This window comes from Lycorma delicatula, chromosome 11 (assembly GCF_047948215.1).
Source record: "Lycorma delicatula isolate Av1 chromosome 11, ASM4794821v1, whole genome shotgun sequence".
NCBI lineage: Eukaryota > Metazoa > Arthropoda > Insecta > Hemiptera > Fulgoridae > Lycorma > Lycorma delicatula.
This window is the reverse complement of record NC_134465.1, coordinates 76,725,446-76,746,994: the sequence shown is the minus strand read 5'-3', so window position 1 is coordinate 76,746,994 and position 21,549 is coordinate 76,725,446. Positions and strand designations below refer to the sequence as shown.

Genomic DNA, 21,549 nt, shown 5'->3' with positions numbered 1-21,549 from the left:
TTTAAAGAACATAATTTTCTCCTAGTACACAACTGGTTGTTTCTACTCACCGCCATTTTTGGAAGCGGGTTGTTATGTTCTTCATCAAAAACAGCTGAAACGTCTTTGAAGCAATATGATTTGATGCACAGTGGTGCTAACTGTTGGAATGTACACAAACTAACACAATAAATAGCTATATAGTGAAACAAAGTAACGTTTTGAACAAAATATTCATTATCTTCAAAATTGTGGCTATCATATTCTTGCCCTGAGTCCTTCATGCATAATAATATTTATAACACCAGATACAGTTCATAAAAAGTAAGAACACTTACCTATTTATCTGAAGCACTTTCAGAGCATCAGCAGACTTATTTCATAAAATACACGTAATTAGAAAATGAAAAATATTACTTTTAAAATTATATATATTCAAAAAATCTTTCAAAATGTCACATGTATATACTATTATATTTAAAAACATTCTATACCCACTCTGGTACAAAACAGAAATCTGTAATGTACCATGAAAAAATATAAATATGAAAATATTTGATGAAGTTGATACTCTAAAAGTACTAAAGACAAATAGGTAAGTATTCTTACTTTTTATGAACTGTATCTGGTGGTATAAATAATATTATTATACAGTAATTATTTGATGCAAAGGTTGTAATGTTCAGTAAAATAATATTTACATATAAGGATATAATCACTTTTTATTTTTAACTACGTAAAATAAATTGTATGTTTTAAGATATGTTTATTTTAAATTCTGTTAAAATAAAACCTTATTTTTATAGAATTTAATAGTACATAGAAATAATATGAATCTTAAAAAGATTAATTTCAGTAAAATAATAAATATATAAGCATATATTTAAATGAAAAATGTGTTGTTTTTATGTCGAAGTATATAGCATATCCAATTAATTATTTTTTTTATACATTTTATCATTCCTAACATTCAAAACACTTATTATAAACAAAAATATTATTACCAGAAAAAATTAGAGTATTATTTTATTGATTGATAAATATCGATCTGCCATCGGAGAACATTTATTTTATTTCTAAATTGAGATTATGGTCTTTTTTTTATAAAAAAATAAAAAATTTAGTTTCTGTTATCCATAAATACTTATCTACTTGTATTTTTTAGGTTAAATTTAAGCTGTGATGTTTATGTAATTATTTAATTAGTTTTATATATTGATTAATAATAAAATATTATTTACTAAATGTATTCATTTATTAATTATGTAAATAAATATTTGAAGTAATGATGTCGGAGTCTTTTAAGATTGTAAATTACATTCCTGATTGTAAGTAAATTATATAACCTTATTGTTCTGTAATATTCATAGGGAATGTCCTGAATATTAAAGTTTGACATAGATATAAAACACTAAAACCTTCTGGAGCATAACTGATCCATTATCATAGTTATATTTTCCAAATAAGATATATGTGGAACATATATGTATAAAAATATTTTAATTTGGCATTTGCGTGAGAAATTTTTTATGTAGTTATATATTTTGTTACTTATTCTTATCTTAAAATAACAAATAAAACATGTTGAGTATATAATTAGAAATAATTAAATTTTTCTGAAAACCAGCCTTAATTTTTTTAAAAGTAGTAATAATTTGTATAAAACAGATAGTGTATCGCAGCGATACACTATTATCACTTATAAAACCATATATGTATATGATGCCTCTTGGTGCTGTTGGCCTCCTGAATGAATGCACATTCTGTAGGGCCACATATGCCATTTGACACCAGCTGTCTTTTATGGTTGTCATACAATCAATGTTAGTTTATGTACAATATAATATTACTTTATTATGAAAATTATTATCGGTTTTAAAATACTACTCATCTAATACATTTTTAATTCTGTATTTATGTTTGTTATTCTTAATATACTGTCGAAAAATTAGGCACTTTGCCAAAAAATCATAACTCATCTGTACATAATTCCATAAGATAGTAGAAATTAGCCTTTTTTTCATTAAAAAAAATCAATTAAAGGTTATATCTTATGTAAACAATTACCTACTGCTTGTTCATTATTACAAAAATTAAGAGCTCTCATAATTACCGTAAATCTATTCTAGCCCGTATAATTACAGAAAGCCAGTATATTAAATTATGAGTACACCAATAATCTTTTTATTTTGTTCAATTTAATGTTCCCCATGTGTAAAACAAGCCCAGAAAACACAATTCATCTTTAGTTACAGGTTTCCATGATAAATGAGATTTGGGGTGATTAATTATTGTTCTAAGACTTAAGTGTAATTATTCGTTTCATTCAGTCAGTTAAAAAATTTATCAGCTAATAGTTGAAAATAGTTAATTGGCTTATCATCAGTTGGAAAGGGAATATGAAGACAATGATTTTCAACAAAAACAATTTTTTATTCTGGTCGACCAGTCTCCCACACAACATTACTCGCTACTTTCATATTTGTTGTACAATGAACTTGTGGAAAAAATTCTCAATTTTGGCCACTTCATCATCCAATACAATACTCATTCTGCATGCTAATTTAACCTAACAATCCACACGTAATGATATAAAATTAATGTTAATTAAGTAGATGCACAATTATGTAGGGGAAATTTGAGCATCTGATGATGCTCAAATTGCATCACAGATGATAATCCATAAGTTAAATTGTGGGCCCAATTGCAGAGAACAAAACTGCTTCTACATCGATGACTTCCAAGATTTAATCTGATGGAACTTATTGATGACAAATGTCAACCACTCATTCTGCCAAACTGTCTTCAACCAACATTTGAGTTGGTATATTTGTATCAATGTCATTTTCAGTTATCTGAATATCTTGTAATCGGTTTCATTTACAATTGTATCGAAGTTATTTGAATACCATCATCATTGATTTCAGTTTCTCTGTATATAGTTTGCACAGTTGAGTGTCTATAAGATTTTCATCTTCAGTTGAATCACTTTCATTGTGCGATTTGACATCGCAGTCATCTAAATATTCAATCGTTTGGCATTAAATTCCCTATTATTACTCTCATTTTCCAAAATATGTTTTAGTTCTGCCACAAATAATTCTTTTTTTAACATGACATCTCAGACTGAGATGGAACCAGGATTTCCCCAATTAGCCATTACAAAAATAACAGAAGTCTTGGGACCACAAACAATTTTATATAACATTAAGTATTCAACTAACAAAGCACATAAACGTTAATAGCTGAACTGAAAGACCAGCATAAATAGAATGCAATTCCATATGACTTATGCATAGGCCACCAGATGGCACCAACAGTCCCTGATATAGGGACCCAGTAATGCCAATTGGTGGCTGTGGCACTCAACTTGTTAACTGGTAAAACCTTCATGAAAAATAAATAAATTACTGGATAGAAAATCTGTTGCATGCACTCTGTAAAATTTCAACAGATTTCTATTTTTTTCTCTGCCTATTATAAATTTGATATAACCTCAAAGTTTATTTCCAAATGTTAACGAATCAAAAAGTACACAAATTCTTTTCTAAGTGTTTTAGTGTTCTGAAAAGTAGTTATGTACAAATAATTTTAAAAACATCATCCTTCTGATTATAACATGTGTTGTCAAATGTTGGTCGAAGACATTTAGACAGAATGACTGGTTGACATTTCTCATCGATAAGTTCCATCAGATTAAATTTTTTAAGTCATCGGTGTAGTAATTTTGTTCTCTGCAATTGGGTCCACTAGAAGGACTTATCATAATATCATCTGGTGATGCTCAAATTTCCCCTACATAGTTGTGCATTGTTGGGTTTAATTAGCACGCAGAATGAACATTGTATTGGATGATGTGGCCAAAATTGAGAATTTTTTTCACTTGTAAACAATTTCCTAAACTTTTTTCTGTTACTTCATGAAGCATCCTACATATTACCAATTCATGTATTTAATTAACATTTTTTTTACAAAAAACTATGAAATTGTTTTTCATAAGATGGATTTTACATGTGAGTTTTCATGTGTTTACATGGCTCGGCTGATAAATTTTTCACATATAGCATGGTAATGAAATAAAAAATGAATAAAAGTACAATACCTTGGTTACAAAATGCAGTATTTATTTTTCAATACAATCCGTTTTCACTGATACACTTTTCCCATCGTGTAGCAAGTTTTTGCATTCTGTCACTGAAAAATTCTGGCAGTTTTTCTCGGATCCAAGTGGCCACAGCTTCCTTCACCTCATCATCGATGGTGTAATGATTATCTTTGAGATCCCTTTTGAGATAAGGGAAGAAGTGGAAGTCGCACGAAGCCAAATCCAGTGAGTATTACAGATGTGAAATAGGTTCAAACTTCAGCTTGTGGAGCGCCATCAGAGTTTGCATGGTACCCATCCTGCACAGATTTTACAGTAACCCAATTGAGCAATTGGCCTATTTGTTCTTTAGATATGCCTAACTGAATAGCAATGGTGGGTGATTCACCAGTCACTTTGAAACAAATTGTCCATTTCCTTTCCATGTTTCTCGTCAGTCATAGAAACTGGTTGGCCTCACATTCCCAAAATTTCAACGCCACCTACTCACAGTACTCCTGTCAACAGTCACTACCATAAACCGCTTTTAAATGATGAAAAATATTCATAGAATTCACTTTTTCAGCTGTTAAAAACTCTATCGCTGCTGTTTTAACCGAGTTGACATATTGGCTGTACTTGACTCTATTTTAACTGCTACTGAAAACAAACCGATAAACAGATTTCAATGCATTATCGCAGGTTTGTAAAGGGAATTTTAGTGATGTGCTGCCATACGCAACTCAATAGTACCTTTTGTCTTCATGTAGCACGGAAGTGTGAGTTGGTCTAGTGGTTAACGCGTCTTCCCAAATCAGCTGATTTGGAAGTCGAGAGTTACAGCATTCAAGTCCTAGAAAGCTAGTTATTTTTACACGGATTTGAATACTAGATCGTGGATACCGGTGTTCTTTGGTGGTTGGGTTTCAATTAACCACACATCTCAGGAATGGTCAAACTGAGAATGTACAAGACTACACTTCATTTACACTCATACATATCATCCTCTGAAGAATTATCTCAACGGTAGTTACCGGAGGCTAAACAGGAAAGAAAGAAGCACGGAAGTGTGCAAAATTTATCAGCCGAGTGTCATATCATGAGTGGCCAATCTTAAAAACTCCTGCATTAAATTCCAGTCTTAAATTTTGAGTATTAGTTTATATTTTTTCATCAAATATTTCAGCATTGTATTGTTCATGCTCCTCAGGCAACAACCCTCAGATTGTTGCCTGTACATTTCAAGCAAGTATTAAACACTGTTAAGTTTAGTAGATTCATGGGAATTATTACAGTAGTGAAAATCATTTCCAGAGTCGCACCCTCTATTTATAAGATATAAAGTATTATCACTAAAGTATGTATATTGTGATGACAATATTTATTCATCATAATGAAGTATAAATTGTTAAATTGATTCTTCCCTGAAAACCTCCACGATGGGAAAACTTATTGTTTTTAGGTCAATTTTTTTTTAATTTTACCTAATACTACATCTTTTAATTAAGAAATTATTTTTGACTTACCCCTAAATATTGATCGTTGTCATTTGATATTCTTTTAGAAATATTTAGTTTTTTATCACCATTTTATTGGGTGGTTCAACCAGTTATAATTTATACAATGAATTTTGTTTTTATTTTTATGGTTGTAATTCCTATAAAGCTTCTGCACAAGTACTGCATCCATTAATGTAGAAGAGAATGTAAAACTGAATTAAATTTGTTTAAAAATGAATACAGTAAAAAAAATGAGATTAGAGTTTGTGCAGTTTTATTTTATTTAGTTATCTTTTTTAGGACTATTTATCAAAGGATTAGTATATATTTTCATCAGTTATGTAGTGTCAGTATGAAATAATTTCAGACATTGTTTGTTTGTAAAAATTCATTACATAACGTAATTGGAAAATAATTAAGATTTTCATTAGTAATTAAATGCAATTTCTTATATTTTTGTTGCTAATTCTTTAGTTTAAATGTGTTAGTTAACTTGCCAAATACCTGACAAACATTAAAACATGACAAAGTTAAACATTTTGGAAAATTTTAAAAGCACAATCTTTTTTTACTAATCGATCTATTGAGCTTGAAGCATATGCATAACAATATGGGATGGAAATTTTTGAAACATGAAAAATGCCAAGCCTGTTTGAGATTTGATCCCAAGACCTGGATGTAAAGCTAATGCGCTACTGTTCCAACATGGAGGTCAGTATGTATGTATATGTAGCTTTGAAATTTACGAACACCTTCAGAAAAGTTTATAAATGCTAATAATTTTCAGACATGACAGCCAAAAACAAATATGATGAAAACTAAGTAATTTATAACAGCAAACTAGAATGTAAAAAATTCAGAATGTGCCGAGTACTATCTAGATGAAAATTATTGATTAAAGCCAAAGTTGTATTTCTAATAAACTGGTCTCTAAAGATCATAGTTTAAAAAAGTTAACATCCCAAAAGTGTTACACCATGTGAATACATACAGATCCCATTTTCATTTAATTATTCAACAATGTATTTTCATCATCATTATTGTTTTCAGCTGAAATATTTAGATTTGATTTCTAATAAATATATTTTATGAAGTTTCCAAGTAAGTCGAGTTACAACCAATTTCTTCTGGTCTTTTGTATTAATAATAAGCAAAGTCCTCTTGTTTTTATCTTTCTGTTAACTAATTTTACATATTGAAATAATTCTTTTTCAAGTCAATTCATCTATCTCATTCTTTCAATGACTTTAGTTTTATCTTTAATATTTCCTACTTGTGCAGCTATGATAACAAAGATGTTTTTTACCTAGGACAAGATGCAAGGAAGACAATGCACATTTTTTACATGCTTTATTTAATCCTGTTATTCGGAAGTAGGGTTTTTAATCATTTTTTTGTAGATTCTTTTATGTTGTCTGAAGTCCTAAGCATAAAGCCATCATAACAGTCCTAAGATACAAAATAGTAGGAATGCAAAAAATAAATCTATCTTATTCTCCTTTTTGCAGCAGATGAAGATTTTATTTCGCAGGTTGTTTCATCATAATTCCAACACGATAAGGTCTTTTTTCCAGGAATTCTTGATATCAAACTGCTTTTGTAGTTAACAATACAGGTATTTTATTTCCATGATCTTAAGTATATTTACATAAGAAATAAAATTTAATGATTTAGTTCACATGCTGTTCTGAGTTGTCATCTATGTATGCCGCATTCAGAATAAAAATATTACTGTTTAGACACAATGTAGCGGCAACCAATTAGAAGACGTCTTTATATTCTGAAGAAATTTTGAAACATTTTAAGATGATATATTATACCCTAAATGAGAGGTTGTCACTTAAAATAGTCCTTTTATACAGAAACCTGGAAATTGACAAAGAAAAGTGACATACAATGAGGATATCATCAAACAAGGTTGACATCTTAAAGAAATTTATTTTAATTAACTGTAAACTCTATACTTTGAGAGTAATTTTAAATATTTTCCAGATATAAATAGTAAGCAAGTCTGATACATATAATAACATTCACTCTGTTTGGGATATCAAATTAGTCTTTATACTAAATATTTATTTATCATTAAATGGATGATAAAATTTCATGTCAGATAAAAATAATACTCATTAACAAAATATTTACAGTATGATAATGACTAATGATAAAAAAAAACAAATATTTTAAATCTTATTTTTATTAATATGAAAAAATTAATAAAAAAATATATATAAAATATTGCTGCAATATATATATTACATGTTTTACACTTTTATACAATAAAAAAATATTTTTTGATATTAGTCAAACATTATTTACACAGACATAGCCATTTCAATTTTTGGATGAGGTTTATAATTTTCAAGAATAATATCTTCAAATTTAAAATCATCAATGTTATTAATTTCACGTGCAAACTTTATTGTAGGGAATGGTCTTAAAGGCCTCTTAATTTGAGTTTGCATCGGTTCAACATGATTTAAATATATATGACAGTCTCCAATTGAATGTATAAATTCTCCAGGCTAAAATTAAAAACAAATTAATTATTAGTAGTAATAGTAATAATAATAATAAAAATCACAATATAAATTAATGGTACCCGTTCTGATCAACAGGTCAACATATTAAAAATTATTTATGATGAACTAAACTTTTTATTTAATTTCCAGCACTAATTTGTTCTGTTATAAACATAATTAACTCTATAAAGCATATTTCTTTTTCACCATGTTTTCCTGTACTTTTAGCTTTACTTAAACACTTTCAGATAGTATTTGGTATTAATCAAAACCCCCTACACTAAAGAGGTTTCAAAAGCCTTTTTATTTCTTTTTTGTTATTTCTGGAATCAGTCACATTCTTGTACTAATAAGATTGTTCCATTACATTAACATATTTCATTATGCATTTGGGGAATTTCATTCACAGATAAGTATACCTTAATGGTTTTTTGCTTTTTCTTGTCGGTTATCGTTTTCAGATTACAATTCTGATTTTTATGTAATTTTGTGTATAACTTCTTAATATAATTCATTGATGCCATTTAATTTTGTTCACAATCGAGAGAAATATAGTCACTATGGGATGCAGGCGCATAGAAAGTGACTATTTCCCAGTAGAATAATTTTTTTTTCAACGTAACTCTTTTCTAGCATACTTTTACTTCTTTACCTTTAAATAGTAATCTGTGCAAATCCCAGATTACTACTAAAGAACTGTACTCTAGAACTTTAAAGTGTAACAACTCCAGCAAGCTAGTGTGCAAGAGCTAGGGTAGCATAAATTTTCCAAAAAGTTATGGAACTTATTCCCGGTTTTTTATTATATAATTTACAATTTAATTTTATAGAAATAAAAAGTTACCTTTAATCCAGTGACATGAGCAATCATATGTGTTAACAAAGAATAGCTTGCAATATTGAAGGGTACGCCTAATCCAAAATCAGCCGACCTTTGATATAACAAGCAAGACACTTCACCGTTAGTAACATTAAATGTTGATAAAACATGACAAGGTGGTAAAGCCATTTTTGGTAAATCAATCGGATTCCATGCTGACATTAATATTCGTCTATCATTTGGATCTGTTTTTATTTTATTAATAACATCTTGCAACTGATCAATACCTTTACCAGCATAATCAGTATGCATATCTTTATATTCAGCACCAAAATGTCGCCATTGAAAACCATACATAGGCCCAATATCACCTACAAATAAACATAAGATATTTTAATGAAAAGTACAATGTAAAAACTAGTCAGCATACCGCACTAAAAAAAAAATCACAGATATAATGAGAATCCAAAATTAACATACACAAAACAAATCCCATGTTTTAATGTAATCTTTTAACAGTTTGTTTGTAATATGGTTACAGTCAAATATTTTCCAATTTTTATGCAATGTTTTATGTGTACAATTCTCAGTTTCAAAATAAAAGTTGTCTTTACAAAACAGGTAGGAGGGGAAACTTTCATTAAACTGCCAGTATTAACAAACCAATAGTCTTCTTTCCACTCCTGAAGTCATCAATCATTAAAAGTTTATCTCAGTGGCTAAACACAATACAGTCTAACCCCGCTATAATGCGGTTATTGGGAGACTTACGTGACACCCATGTTACGAGCTAACTGTGTTATTTTGAGAAGTAAATTTTAAATTGCAAACGAGATCAATTAAAAAAATAGGCAAAAAATCAACCAATAATGGTTTAATAGAAAAAGCCAATACAGTGTAATAATGTGTACTTACATAGAAACAAGTTTAAGTGCGGAAGATTATGATATTTTCTCTATGAAAATAAATTTTTTTTAAAATAAGAAGTTATTGTTTTTTTGTTTCGCAGTTGTATGTTTCTTCTTTATAATATATGACTTTACACTTTGTAAATGCAATAAATGACAATCATCACTATCACTTTGTTGTTCCATCCATGTTACTGCACTATTTATATTTTCTGGAATGACTTTTAATGAGGGTGTAGACATCTCCATAACAGCGATCTCTGCAACACCTTCCCCTTCTTCCTCTGACAAATTATCATTAGGTTGTAGAATGATGTTTACAATTTCTTTGTCGGTCATGTAATGATTGTCTTCCTGAACTCACTCATCGAGATCACTTACAGACAATTTGCCCGGTTGAATTTAACAATTCCAAAGCATGTTCATCAGTAAAAATATGAATATTTCTTGTTTCAAAATTACTCTGTATTACTCTTGCAACAATACTCTGTATTATTCTGCGACAATACTAACCAACAATTTTTAATTGTAATAGAATTTGTTACTCTATGCTGTTCCAGCACTGCATACACTTTTTAATGACAGAGTTTTAAGAAATTTTGTTACTTGTAATACTGAGTTAAGATAGCGGTCAGTAATTCTTGTCGGTAATAAGCTTTAAATGCCCGAATAACTCCTCAGTCTAATGGTTGGATCAAAGATGTGGTGTTCTTGGATAAAAACATTACGATTATTTTATTACTGCATACTGTGCCTTATAAAAGCAGCACGTTGATGGTCTTATTGCCATTACAGGAAATAAGTCATGTGCAGTATAATCATAAGAATTCCTCCTATTACTGTATTAGAATTGTAGTTTAGTTTTATTGAATCTTGTTTTTGGGAGTTCCAAGGCTTTAAAATTGGTCATGACTAATTTAAAGGTGTTATATTAGAAGCGTATTGTTGACAACTTCAAAGAATTTATGGTGGGTTTTACACAGATATCGAACACAGTGGTAGGATGACTAAGATTTCTTCATCCTATTTTATTTTTTCAGATGATATTCAGATATTTTTTCGGGGACAGTTTATAATCCGCATTATATTGAGCCACATTATAGCAGGGTTGTACTGTATTTTACTTTATTTTAAGCCCAATGTCTCTTGCAATCTCCTATTATTAACCAGTTATTTTACAATAATTTATGAAGACATTTTATCTTAAAAAAAAATTAGTAAGTAATAAACTGAAAAGCAAAAGTCAATCAATGATATCCCTGGTGTGGATTAAATCATTGAAATGTGTTATAGTTGTGAGGATCGTCATGTGGAAACAATATATAATATATAAATAACCCCATGGTTGTTTTATATATATATATATATATATATATATATTATCTTTTATAACCACATAAGAACACTTTAGTCAGTCCATTATCCAAGTCTCTTCAATGGTATTGTTTAGACCGTGCATTCATCTAAGTACTTATAAAATGTTCGTGTAGCAAGTTTCTCTTGAGAGTATGAAACGAGTGTTTTTATTTTTGATTTTCTTGTTTAATTTTATCTTATCTGTGGTATCTTCTGATGCAAGACCGATCCTTCAGATCCTCTCTTATTTCTGTGATCCATCTGCATCCTGTCAGTGTTTTTCGAGTCGAGATTGTACTGTACAAGCCATTTCAGAAGTCTTGAACTTGCATACTGATGATATGTCCAAAAAATTCTAGTCTCCTCTTACGCACAGTATCAGTGATGGGTTCTAACTCTTTGTGCACAAATTTATTGGGAACGATCTAACACTGCCTGTCTTTCTGGTAATTTTTATTGATACAGGTTCTTCCAATTCTTCTGATTTTCTGGAGTCTCAGCAATATTAACAAGAAACTGTCAATCACTCAATAAATTATGTCAATCCAGGGACCCAGCTTCATAGTCAGAATATTGAGAGTGCTAGGGTGAAAGTAGAAACCCTAAATAAGCAACAGGGCACACCGTGAAACGATTAATCCTATCTTGCAAATTTAGGTAGTGCAATCAAAATAATGGAGCATGTCAAATCTGTCTCCTATTAAAAGACAGGTAATGTTAAAAAACACACAATGAACCAGTGTTTGGTTCATTACCTGTCAAAAAGTATAATTTTGTAAATATGTTGTAGATAAATTATGAATGATCTGTAAAGTTAAATAGAGCTTTGTAAATATATTAAACTAAAATTTTTTTTTTAAATGCACGCTTTGGTGACATCAGTAATTAACAGTTGACATCACCAGGCAAGGTGAATTAAGACAGTATATTTAAAACATTCATGAAAATATTACCCTAAACAGAAAGGATCCTGAACTTGTTTCATCCTATCTATTTTCCTTAAAGCACACACTTCAAACATTTTCTATTATAAAAGTCATTTATATATTTATCTTAAGATAAATAATTTCAAAATATATTAGAAATTTATTATTAATATAATAGTAAGGTTATCTACCTTATTTTTAAAGAAGTAGCTTACCTTCTGCTCTGTCAGCGAGTCCTATTGAGTCAAGATATTGCCTTGAACTGTTACCATCCCATATATGTATATTTTTAGCAGACAATTCTGTAGCATCTGTCGAACCTTTGATGAACCATAACAATTCTTCCACAATCCCACGCCAAAATACTCTTTTAGTGGTTAATAATGGAAGAGTACCTAAAAAGATAATTATTAAACAGCCACTGTGGATGAAACAATAAACACAATTAATAAACCATTTGGTAGCAAAAGCCAACACATTGCCAATTGAGTTTTTACTCTATAATAAAATATACTTAACTTTTTCAAAATTTGGCGAGCTGTAAAGTGAAAAAGAACAATTCATACATACTTTTGGCTATTAAATTGAACAAAAAATGTCAATATGAACAAATTCTTCTTAATATATTATCACCTTACTACTGGAAATACAAAGATCAATATTTAACAATAAAAATAAACGTGAAATGTGAGAGGTTAAGATATTTTTATAATACATAGTAAAAGGCAAATTCTTACCATCTCTCAGTGAAAAACGCATCTGTTCCCCAAATAACGACAAAGTTCCAGTACCTGTTCGGTCCTCTTTCTTACTTCCACAGTTCATAATTTTTTGGGCCAAATCCAAATACTGTTTCTCGTCGGTTACATTTTCAACTTCGTTTTTCATTTCACCCTATTACACAGATAATAATTGTTGAAAAAATTCATAATTTTAAATTTAAATGAAATCATTACAACTAAAAAAACATTATAACTTACCATCACAAAGTTACCTCCATTCGTGAGAGCATTATCTGCGGTAGCTGCCATAATAAATAGCTTTGAATAGCAAAAAAATGATTCTTAATGTTATCTACGTTTAGTTTTTATATCTTTACAAGTATAATTAAATGGAATAAATAAAAAACTACGTAAAATAGACAAATATATCAGTTTTTATTACTCTCTTCAGAAACACCAACGACAACGAATAAAATTCAACACTTCTATCGTAGATTGTACCGCCAAAATTATCGCCAGGTTTTCATTTGGCATAAGATTGCAAACCATTTAAAACGTACAACGATTTTAATTATTGTATAAACAGTTCATACTATTCAAGAAAAATTATTTTTTCGTAAAATTAATTATAAAATCGTAAGCAATTAATTACATACTTTTTTATAATCCATCTATGAAATTTAATTTTTTACAAAATTAATCGTAAGAATACAAAATATTATTTACTTTGTTCTTGGCCATCAGGGTCAACGATGATATCAATTTAAAAATATAACCTTTTAATGAGAAACTAAACCAAATTGTATTATAAAAAGTTTAGAAAAAAAATCACTTCAAAACACATTCAGTCGTCTTTTTGATCATTCTCGGCTGTTACGATGTTATGTTGTTACACATTAGTCATATAATGTTGGCGGTTTTTTTTTAATTATACCTTAGAATACGGTCGATACATTAGAATATGTTCGAAAAATGTATGTAACATGAATTGTCTATTAATTTTGTGTATCATTATTGGTTTTTTTTTTTGTTCATATATCTCATAGTAATTACAATGTGTTAAGACATGTTCCTTGTTCTGTATGTGTAGAATATGAAGATGGTTGTCATTGTTGAAGGATTTTTGTCAGTGAGATAGAGTAACATGTTGATATTACATTGCCTGAAAGACTAATTTTTTTTATTTATTTATTTATTCTTTTTTTTTTTTGTTTATTAAAGTTGTGTTCATTTGACTAATGTAGAGAACACTGCATAGTTGGAACAATCAATTTATATATTTTAATCCACTGGGTTGGTCTAGTGGTAAACTCAGCTGTGTTGTTTGGTGGTTGAGTTTCAATTAACTACACATATCAGGAATGGTTGATCTGGCAATGTACAACACTACACTTCATTTGCACATCATTCATACATAAGATCCTCGTAAGTAATTCCTTACAGTGGTTAAAGAGGCTAAACAGGAGAGAAAAAAAAATGTGTGTTGTAATTGTTAATTACATGCTAATTATTTTTTTGTTTTGTATTTTTTCTTTTGCTGTGTAATTTTCCCATGGAGGTCAGTAATGTCATTATTTTTAAATTTTACAAAAATGTCTTTTGAAGTAATTTAAAAAAAATATTTTATAAATTTTTGTTTGGTTGTTATTACAAAAGTTTTGTTTGTTTTTCTGTCTGAAGGCTATATTGTACACAGATTTTTCAGTTTTTCTGGGCAACATTTTCTAAGCCTTTGTTTATGTATCTAGACCATTCGAAAAGTTCTTGGCCTGAAAAGAAAACAAAAATTTTCAAAAATCTCTTTTTTTCTTTCAATGTAGTGATCTTTCAATTCATTCTCACATGAACTGGTGTGTGTGTTTATCAATATAAAGATTGTACTTGTAAAAACAGATATTGTACATCTATAAACACAAATGCATATTAGGGCATATGAAGTAAAAGAAATTATTTTTACCAAAGGTTTTTGAAGTAACTGACTGCTTCAAATTCTATGAATAAAAATGTATTTCATTTCATAAAAGTAATTTCTTTTATCAAAATGTATAAAAAGAAGTGTATTACGCATCATTTAAAAGTATTTTCTTGATTTGAATCAGATTAACAAAAAAAGTAATTATTTTAGAGAAAAAGCAAAAAGTAAAAGTAATTACTTCAGGAGTAAAAAGTAAAGGGTGAAATAAATGACATATTTCAATATGATTAATCAATTAATTTTACCGTAAGAAATAATTTGTAAATGATTTTCTGTTTGCTTTCTCTTTCATATTACTACTTATTAATCATACAGTAAGATTGATTAACAATAGTGTTAGTAGTATAACCCATCGGGTTGGTGTAGTGGTTAACGCGTCTTCCCAAATCAGCTGATTTGGAAGTCGAGAGTTACAGCGTTCAAGTCCTCGTAAAGCCAGTTATTTTTACATGGATTTGAATACTAGATCGTGGATACCGGTGTTCTTTGGTGGTTGGGTTTCAATTAACCACACATCTTAGGAATGGTCGAACTGAGAATGTACAAGACTACACTTCATTTACACTCATACATATCATCCTCATTCATCCTCTGATGAATTATCTAAATGGTAGTTACCGGAGGCTAAACAGGAAGAAGAAAAGTGTTAATAGTATAATCAATGTAAATAGTTTAAAAATTGAATAATGAGTAATTTTGAATGTAAATTTAATAATGAGCAAGTATCTTCTAATGATATCTAATTACTATATATATATATATATATATATATATATATATATGTATATAGTTTACCTATTTTTTACTATTTACTTAAAACAACTCCCTGAACTCATTTCAAAATCACATCTGAAAGCTTCTCAGAAAAAGAATGATGTGTGCAAACTTTAGTAAAACTATTCAAAGAAAATTTTGGGAAAAAAGCTACCCTGACAGAGCTGCAGAAAAAAGATATATAACATGAAGTGCCAGCTAAAGAGAAAAATAAATTACTGAGACTGTAAATAAGTTTATTAAATTATTTACCTTAGGAGAAGACATATATATTCTCATCAGTGGCAACAAAAATCCAATAATTCAAAATATAAGTATTTTCATGAACATTAATGTTAGTTCATACATCTATAGATCATTTAACAGGGTAGTTATTATATCTCTATCAGGAGTCGTAGTAAAACTAATCAGTAATACTATTTTTTCTTAGTGAGGTCAAATAAGCAAGGATCAAATCAGACTGAGTGAAGTATTTCTAGAGACAGAAGTGCTTACAGATGTAACATTCAGTTGATTCCTTGAGCAGTGCTGTCTCCACCCTAATTAAGCTTCATACTCTATAACACAATTGGAAAGAGACAAGAGATTTCTTCAACATGGAAATCCATTGACTTGTGCTTCCTAAGTGATTCCAAATCACCTGAACATGAAAAGACACTGCAAGTTTAAGAAATAGGCAGCAAGTACACAAAAGGAAGCAGCAAAATTTCAAAAATAGGCTGCAGTTCAAATTAATTTTTATGAAACACAAAACATGCAAAAACATAAGCTTTCAAATCCCCCATACCTGATGATTATACTTTCTTGTTTCAATTTTAATTATTATTTACTAGTGTAATGGTTATTTCTGTTTTGCTTTCAGCTTCTATTTATTTTAGTTCAGACTTAAAAATCAAAACTCAGTGAAAATATAATATATATATAAAATAACATTTATTGTCACTAAGAATTATGTGTAATGTATATTAATTACTACATTATTTAAAAAAAAAAGTTTGTCTGTTTCTTTTTTGGTAAATTTATACAATTATATTAAATTTCTATTCTTATAAAACAACAGTTTCCTTTTCAGGCTAAAAGTGCTCTACCATGGGTTGTGGTGATCAAATAATGGATTTTATATCCTTCTTAATTGATGTTATTCTTCCAAATTATCTTCTTTAACAAAGTTTGCAATCACTCAATATTCAGGTGTTACATGCTATTAACATTAACTATGTCAATTTCATTTAATTTTGTTCAGTTTTACTGTATATTTAATAAGTAAAAATATGAGAGATATAACTAACAGAAAATTGATTGCTTTAGAGATAAAATATTAGTTGAAGTAAAAGTAATAATTATTCATATTAATAATAATTTCTTTTACTTACTTATTCTTTAAGTAATTATTTTGACTTATTTTTCTAAACTAATTATGGTAATTATTTAGAAAGATGATGGACATTCAAAAGTAAATAATCTTGGTATATGTTGTATTTTTCACTTCGCTGATTGTAAATAAAGTGTTGCTCTACTGTAGCTTTTAAATTAGACGAGGTTATAGAGTGAAGCGAGCTTAGGTTAAGTTTGCTGATATCATACAAAGTCCAGAAACTCATTAAACTTCAGTTTTAAAATTTAATTGCACTTTACGTTCCATTATAATTTATCAATAACTGAAATCAGTTGCAAATTTCACTGAAATTAGAAATTAAAAAAATTACATAGTTAGGCTAGGTAATTAACGATTCCGTGTAATGAACTTCGTACGATATGAACATAACCAAGCCAAACATAATAATGCTCGCTAATCTCGTCTGATTAATCCTTTTTATCAATTTGGCAGATTTTAAAATGTAAATACAAGACAATATTAATATAAATTCAAAATGATGCTCTCGCCGCTGCGGAAATAAGTAATTTTTTATTTAAAAATCAGAAATAAAAAGTCAAAAATTACAATAAAGTACACTTTTTTTGTATTTAAAATCAGCGCGGTGAAAACAACATACGCCATGATTATTGAATTTTGAATGCGCATCATATTTCTAAATAATTACCGTAACTACTACTTTCTGCTCATATGGCTCAAACAACGTTGCACCCTAATTGGGACAAATATAGTTCAATTATAACACCATTTTTAACAAATTCAGAATGTGTGTTTGTTAAAAATATACCGCCAGCTTTAACGTCAGCTGATTCCAGGCTAAGACAGCAATACCAATGACTATATTTGATCGCATGACTATATTTGACAACTGAAAATGCTTGAAGTAACAAAAGCGGGTTATTTATAACATTCTGTTCAGTTTGTTTTTGCAAACCTTAAGTTTTTAAATAACTTTCATTGTCGATCATCGTGAATAAACACAATACATATGTTACTTTATTAAAGCTACCAGTTCAACGTTTGTAAATGCTAAGAATTATTCTTTAATTGAATTATTTATGAGGTAATAACTTTATATATTCTTTTTATCTGGTAAATCAATGTTCGTTAATTAAGTACTTTATTAGTATAAAATATTTGACAGTTGTCTTTCTGTACTACTGACGTTTTGTACATTACAGCTGATGTATAGTGTGGTGTCCTGTTTTCTTGTCGATTTTTAGTTGCTCTTAATTACTTTGTTATACAGACTTATTTTAACCACAGTAAAGTATTTTTTTTAAACGTAATTATAATATTGGTTTTAATTGGTTTTGCTTTTACAATACTATTTTTTACTTTTTTTTAACCAAATTTTTATCGGTTGAGTAGGCGTTACTAGGTTGATGTTCCATGTCTTGTGTAGATTTAAGATATTTTTATAATCATATTTTTTCATTATGTTTAAAAGTATATATCATTTGCATTTCTAATAATTGAAATAGTGCAATCGTTATTTATTAAGTTTCATACTTCACAATAATTTATAGGGTTAATTTTGTGTTTAATTTTATATTACATTTAATTAGATCAATCTGGTCTACTAGTTTGTCACTTAGATGATCTGCCTGAATTTTACTGATGGTATTACATTTTACAAAGCCTGATTTTTCAAAAAAATAATTTTTAAATCTTTTTCCTTAACTTATTTTTCCACTAATCTTTTATTTAATTTTTAAATTTTTAAACTAATTTTTAGTTACTTTAAAAATGTTTATTGATAATGATTTACAAAATTAAACAGGATTTTACATGTTGTTGCTAGCCACATTTCAATTATCTATGTTAAAATTTATGAAAAATGAACCACAATTATAATAGTCTATATGGCAAGCAGTACAAAATAATACTAAAAAATGCCATAGTACAAAGTAGCAAAATACTGTTGAGAAACTTTTTTAATTATTTGTAGTCTATGAATATTGCAAATCTTTCTTTGGATGGAAACTATGCTTAATACAACCAATATTATTGCCTTTTTTAATTCTTTGTCTACCTTTGTGCAGTAAAAAAATATTTAAAATGTTATGTAATGATACTTTACTTATTTTTTCAAACTTTCACACAATTTCTCTAGTTTTTTTCCTTTTATCAAAATTTACTATGTTTTTGCATATATCATTCCCAAAATTTCTATTATTTTCAACAATTGATCAATAGTATTGATTTTGACTCTGTCAAAATTTATTTTCTTAATTAAAAAAAACTAGAGCTGGCATTTAATGCATGAATTTTGGATATCCAGAAAATTGTGTTTGCAGATGTTAACCAACTGTTTAACTATATGTACTTTATCGTAATTTCTGTTTAATGTATTTTTATTTATTATCAAATTAAATTTCTTGCCTAGCAGTAGATATACACAATTTATTACTCTTCCTTACTTCAAGCAAAAGAAATCAGCAAGTCTTTACATTCCTATGTTCTCTTAAATATTTACTTAGTTCTAATTTTTTCCTTCAGTTCATAATATTGCTTCTACTTATATATTAAAAAGTGGTGTAGAATAAATTTACCGTATTACCTTTAGAATTACAATTGTGCGAGCTTTATTACATGAAAGTAGAAAGTCTAAAGTTTTTCTTGGTAATTCTGAATAATTACTTGATCAATTAAAATTTTTTTCATACTTAATATACCATAGTAGATAGCTGAGGATCAGGAAAGCACAAAATCTAAATGTCGGAAAACAGGTTTGAACAATGGTGACCCTTGCTAGGTCAAAATTTGTGCCACGTTATCAATAGTCTAGTCAATTAGCAATCAGTTTTGTCAGTTATGGTGACGTTTTCAGATGCTAATCTGTTCTGTGGAGAGAGGTTAGGGTTAAGGTTAGAATTTTGTTAAGATTAGAGTTTTGTGGAAAAAGGTTGGGGATAAATTATCAAGGTAAGGTAATAAATAACAGGTCTTGATAACTTAAAAAGCTGACAGCTAATTGACTCTAATACTGATAACGCAGCATGGACTCTACCTTGCATGGGCTTTCCGACATATTTCTGTTTTTCCTGTTCCTAAGCATATTTGCTATGGTCTATAAAGTATGAACAAGATTGAAGTTAATCAAGTAATTGCTCAGAGTTACTGGTTTTTATATTTTAATGTAACTCAATATGGGCCTCTGTTTACAACCTTCTAGACATCAGACCAATAATTCATCTCATTTCACACTAGGAAGCATGTCTGTAGGAATTGCTTCTGCAGTTGTCGTTATTCTTTGATGTAGGTTATTGAGTGACTGGAATTTTTCTTGGTATACACTAGTTTTTTTTACACAGCCCCAAAAGAAGAAATCTGTGCCAAATAAGGACATTGCAGTGAAAAAGCGATGGGAGTTTTCTGCCTATCCGGGCTACCTGGGAATCTGTTGTTGAGTATAGTTTGCTAAACTTCCCAGCCTGTTGAAAGATTAGGCTGTCCAAATCAAATCAATTTTAATCTGTAGAAACAAAATTCTCTAAGATATTGAGTCCCATAATAGTCTGTTTATGGGGAAAAATAGCCCAAAAATTTGATTCAGAATGTTATCATGCATACATTCACTCTTGAATAGCTGTGGATGAATTCCACCAATTTGTGTAAATTTTCTGAGCCTCATAATAGACAAGTATGACTTTATGATTCCATGTATATGAAATGTTGCCTCAATAGAAAATAAAATGACTTTAGATAGTTTTCATCAGCTGAAATGAAATGTAACAACCCAAGTTGTAAATTATTTTTCTTTTTGAATATTTCAAAATCAATTTTTTCATTCAATTCTATATTATCAAATTGTTTTTTAGGGTTTAAAAATTACATGTAACTTGTGTTGAGGATTAAACTGAAGTTTAATTCCTTGTTATAGACTACCCACTTTTTTCTGAAACAGAAATAGATTTTATCTAGTCTAGTTTTCATATTTTTATTGTTACGGAAATTATCATTGTTAGACCTAGTAATTTTGTATGAACGTAATTGAAATTTAAATGTGATATTGAAATGCCTCAAAGTTTTGAACCAGTTAAAGCATTTATGTTATTAAAAAAAAAAAATAATGTTGTTTTTGTAGCAATAAAATGGATGGATTTGGTGATAATTTTGATGACACTGAGGTGGATCCTGCTGCAGAATTTTTAGCTAGAGAACAAGATCAGTTGGCAGGTCTGGAAGATGAATTAAAACCAGCTGTTACACCTGTTGTGAATGGTATGAAAGATTCAATTTTTAAATTATTATTTTAATTATTGATGTGTATAATTTAAAAGGAGGGGGCATCTTATTAAAATTAAAAAAGGATACTTGAGAATAATTTTAGAGAATTTTATTATACTTGTATAATAAATTAGAGGGGGTATTTTGTTAAACTTATAAAACTTTCTCTTTGAAATAAATGACATGTAAAAGGAAAGAAAAAAGGGATGGATCTTTTTAAGAATTAAATGTAAGATTTATATTTGAATGATAAAAACAGTTGCATAATCTGTTTTTAATGTGTCGTATTATTTCAACAATTATTATCTAAAATATTAAAAAGTGTACTGTTTACACTTTATTTACCATCAGTGCTCTACATGCAGAATTCAAAATTTAA

The 21,549-nt window shown here is 28.7% G+C and overlaps 2 protein-coding genes across 10 annotated transcripts in view; one reads left to right on the top strand and one right to left on the bottom strand.

The window, feature by feature from the left end:
- Positions 1-7,738: 7,738 nt before the first annotated feature.
- Positions 7,739-13,315, bottom strand: Ts (Thymidylate synthase). The gene is made up of 5 exons (XM_075378498.1): positions 13,072-13,315; positions 12,829-12,985; positions 12,307-12,486; positions 8,926-9,272; positions 7,739-8,084 (listed from the first exon to the last, which is right to left on the bottom strand). Exons 1-5 carry the CDS (start codon positions 13,120-13,122, stop codon positions 7,875-7,877), a joined length of 945 nt encoding a protein of 314 aa, XP_075234613.1. The 5' UTR covers positions 13,123-13,315; the 3' UTR covers positions 7,739-7,874.
- Positions 13,316-17,859: 4,544 nt separating this feature from the next.
- Positions 17,860-21,549, top strand: part of Clc (clathrin light chain) — a 70,667-nt gene continuing 66,977 nt past the window's right edge. For 2 of the 9 annotated variants that reach the window (XM_075378730.1, XM_075378731.1), the window contains exons 1-2: positions 17,860-18,000; positions 21,028-21,164. In XM_075378730.1, coding sequence (XP_075234845.1) covers positions 17,996-18,000; positions 21,028-21,164 — 142 coding nt within the window. In that variant the 5' untranslated portion in view covers positions 17,860-17,995. Of the gene's footprint in view, positions 18,001-18,099; positions 18,223-21,027; positions 21,165-21,549 lie in introns of those variants that run through there. The other 7 variants (XM_075378732.1, XM_075378723.1, XM_075378729.1 and 4 more) reach the window with 5 other exon arrangements.

Bases quoted from the DNA above. Each gene is read 5' to 3' on its own strand.
- Ts (XM_075378498.1), bottom strand. From the start codon at position 13,122: ATGGCAGCTACCGCAGATAATGCTCTCACGAATGGAGGTAACTTTGTG. The intron at 9,273-12,306 runs GTAAGCTACTTC...GTTTATTTGTAG, and splicing joins ACTCGCTGACAGAGCAGAAG to GTGATATTGGGCCTATGTAT. The intron at 8,085-8,925 runs GTAACTTTTTAT...TTTTAATTTTAG, and splicing joins CTCATGTCACTGGATTAAAG to CCTGGAGAATTTATACATTC.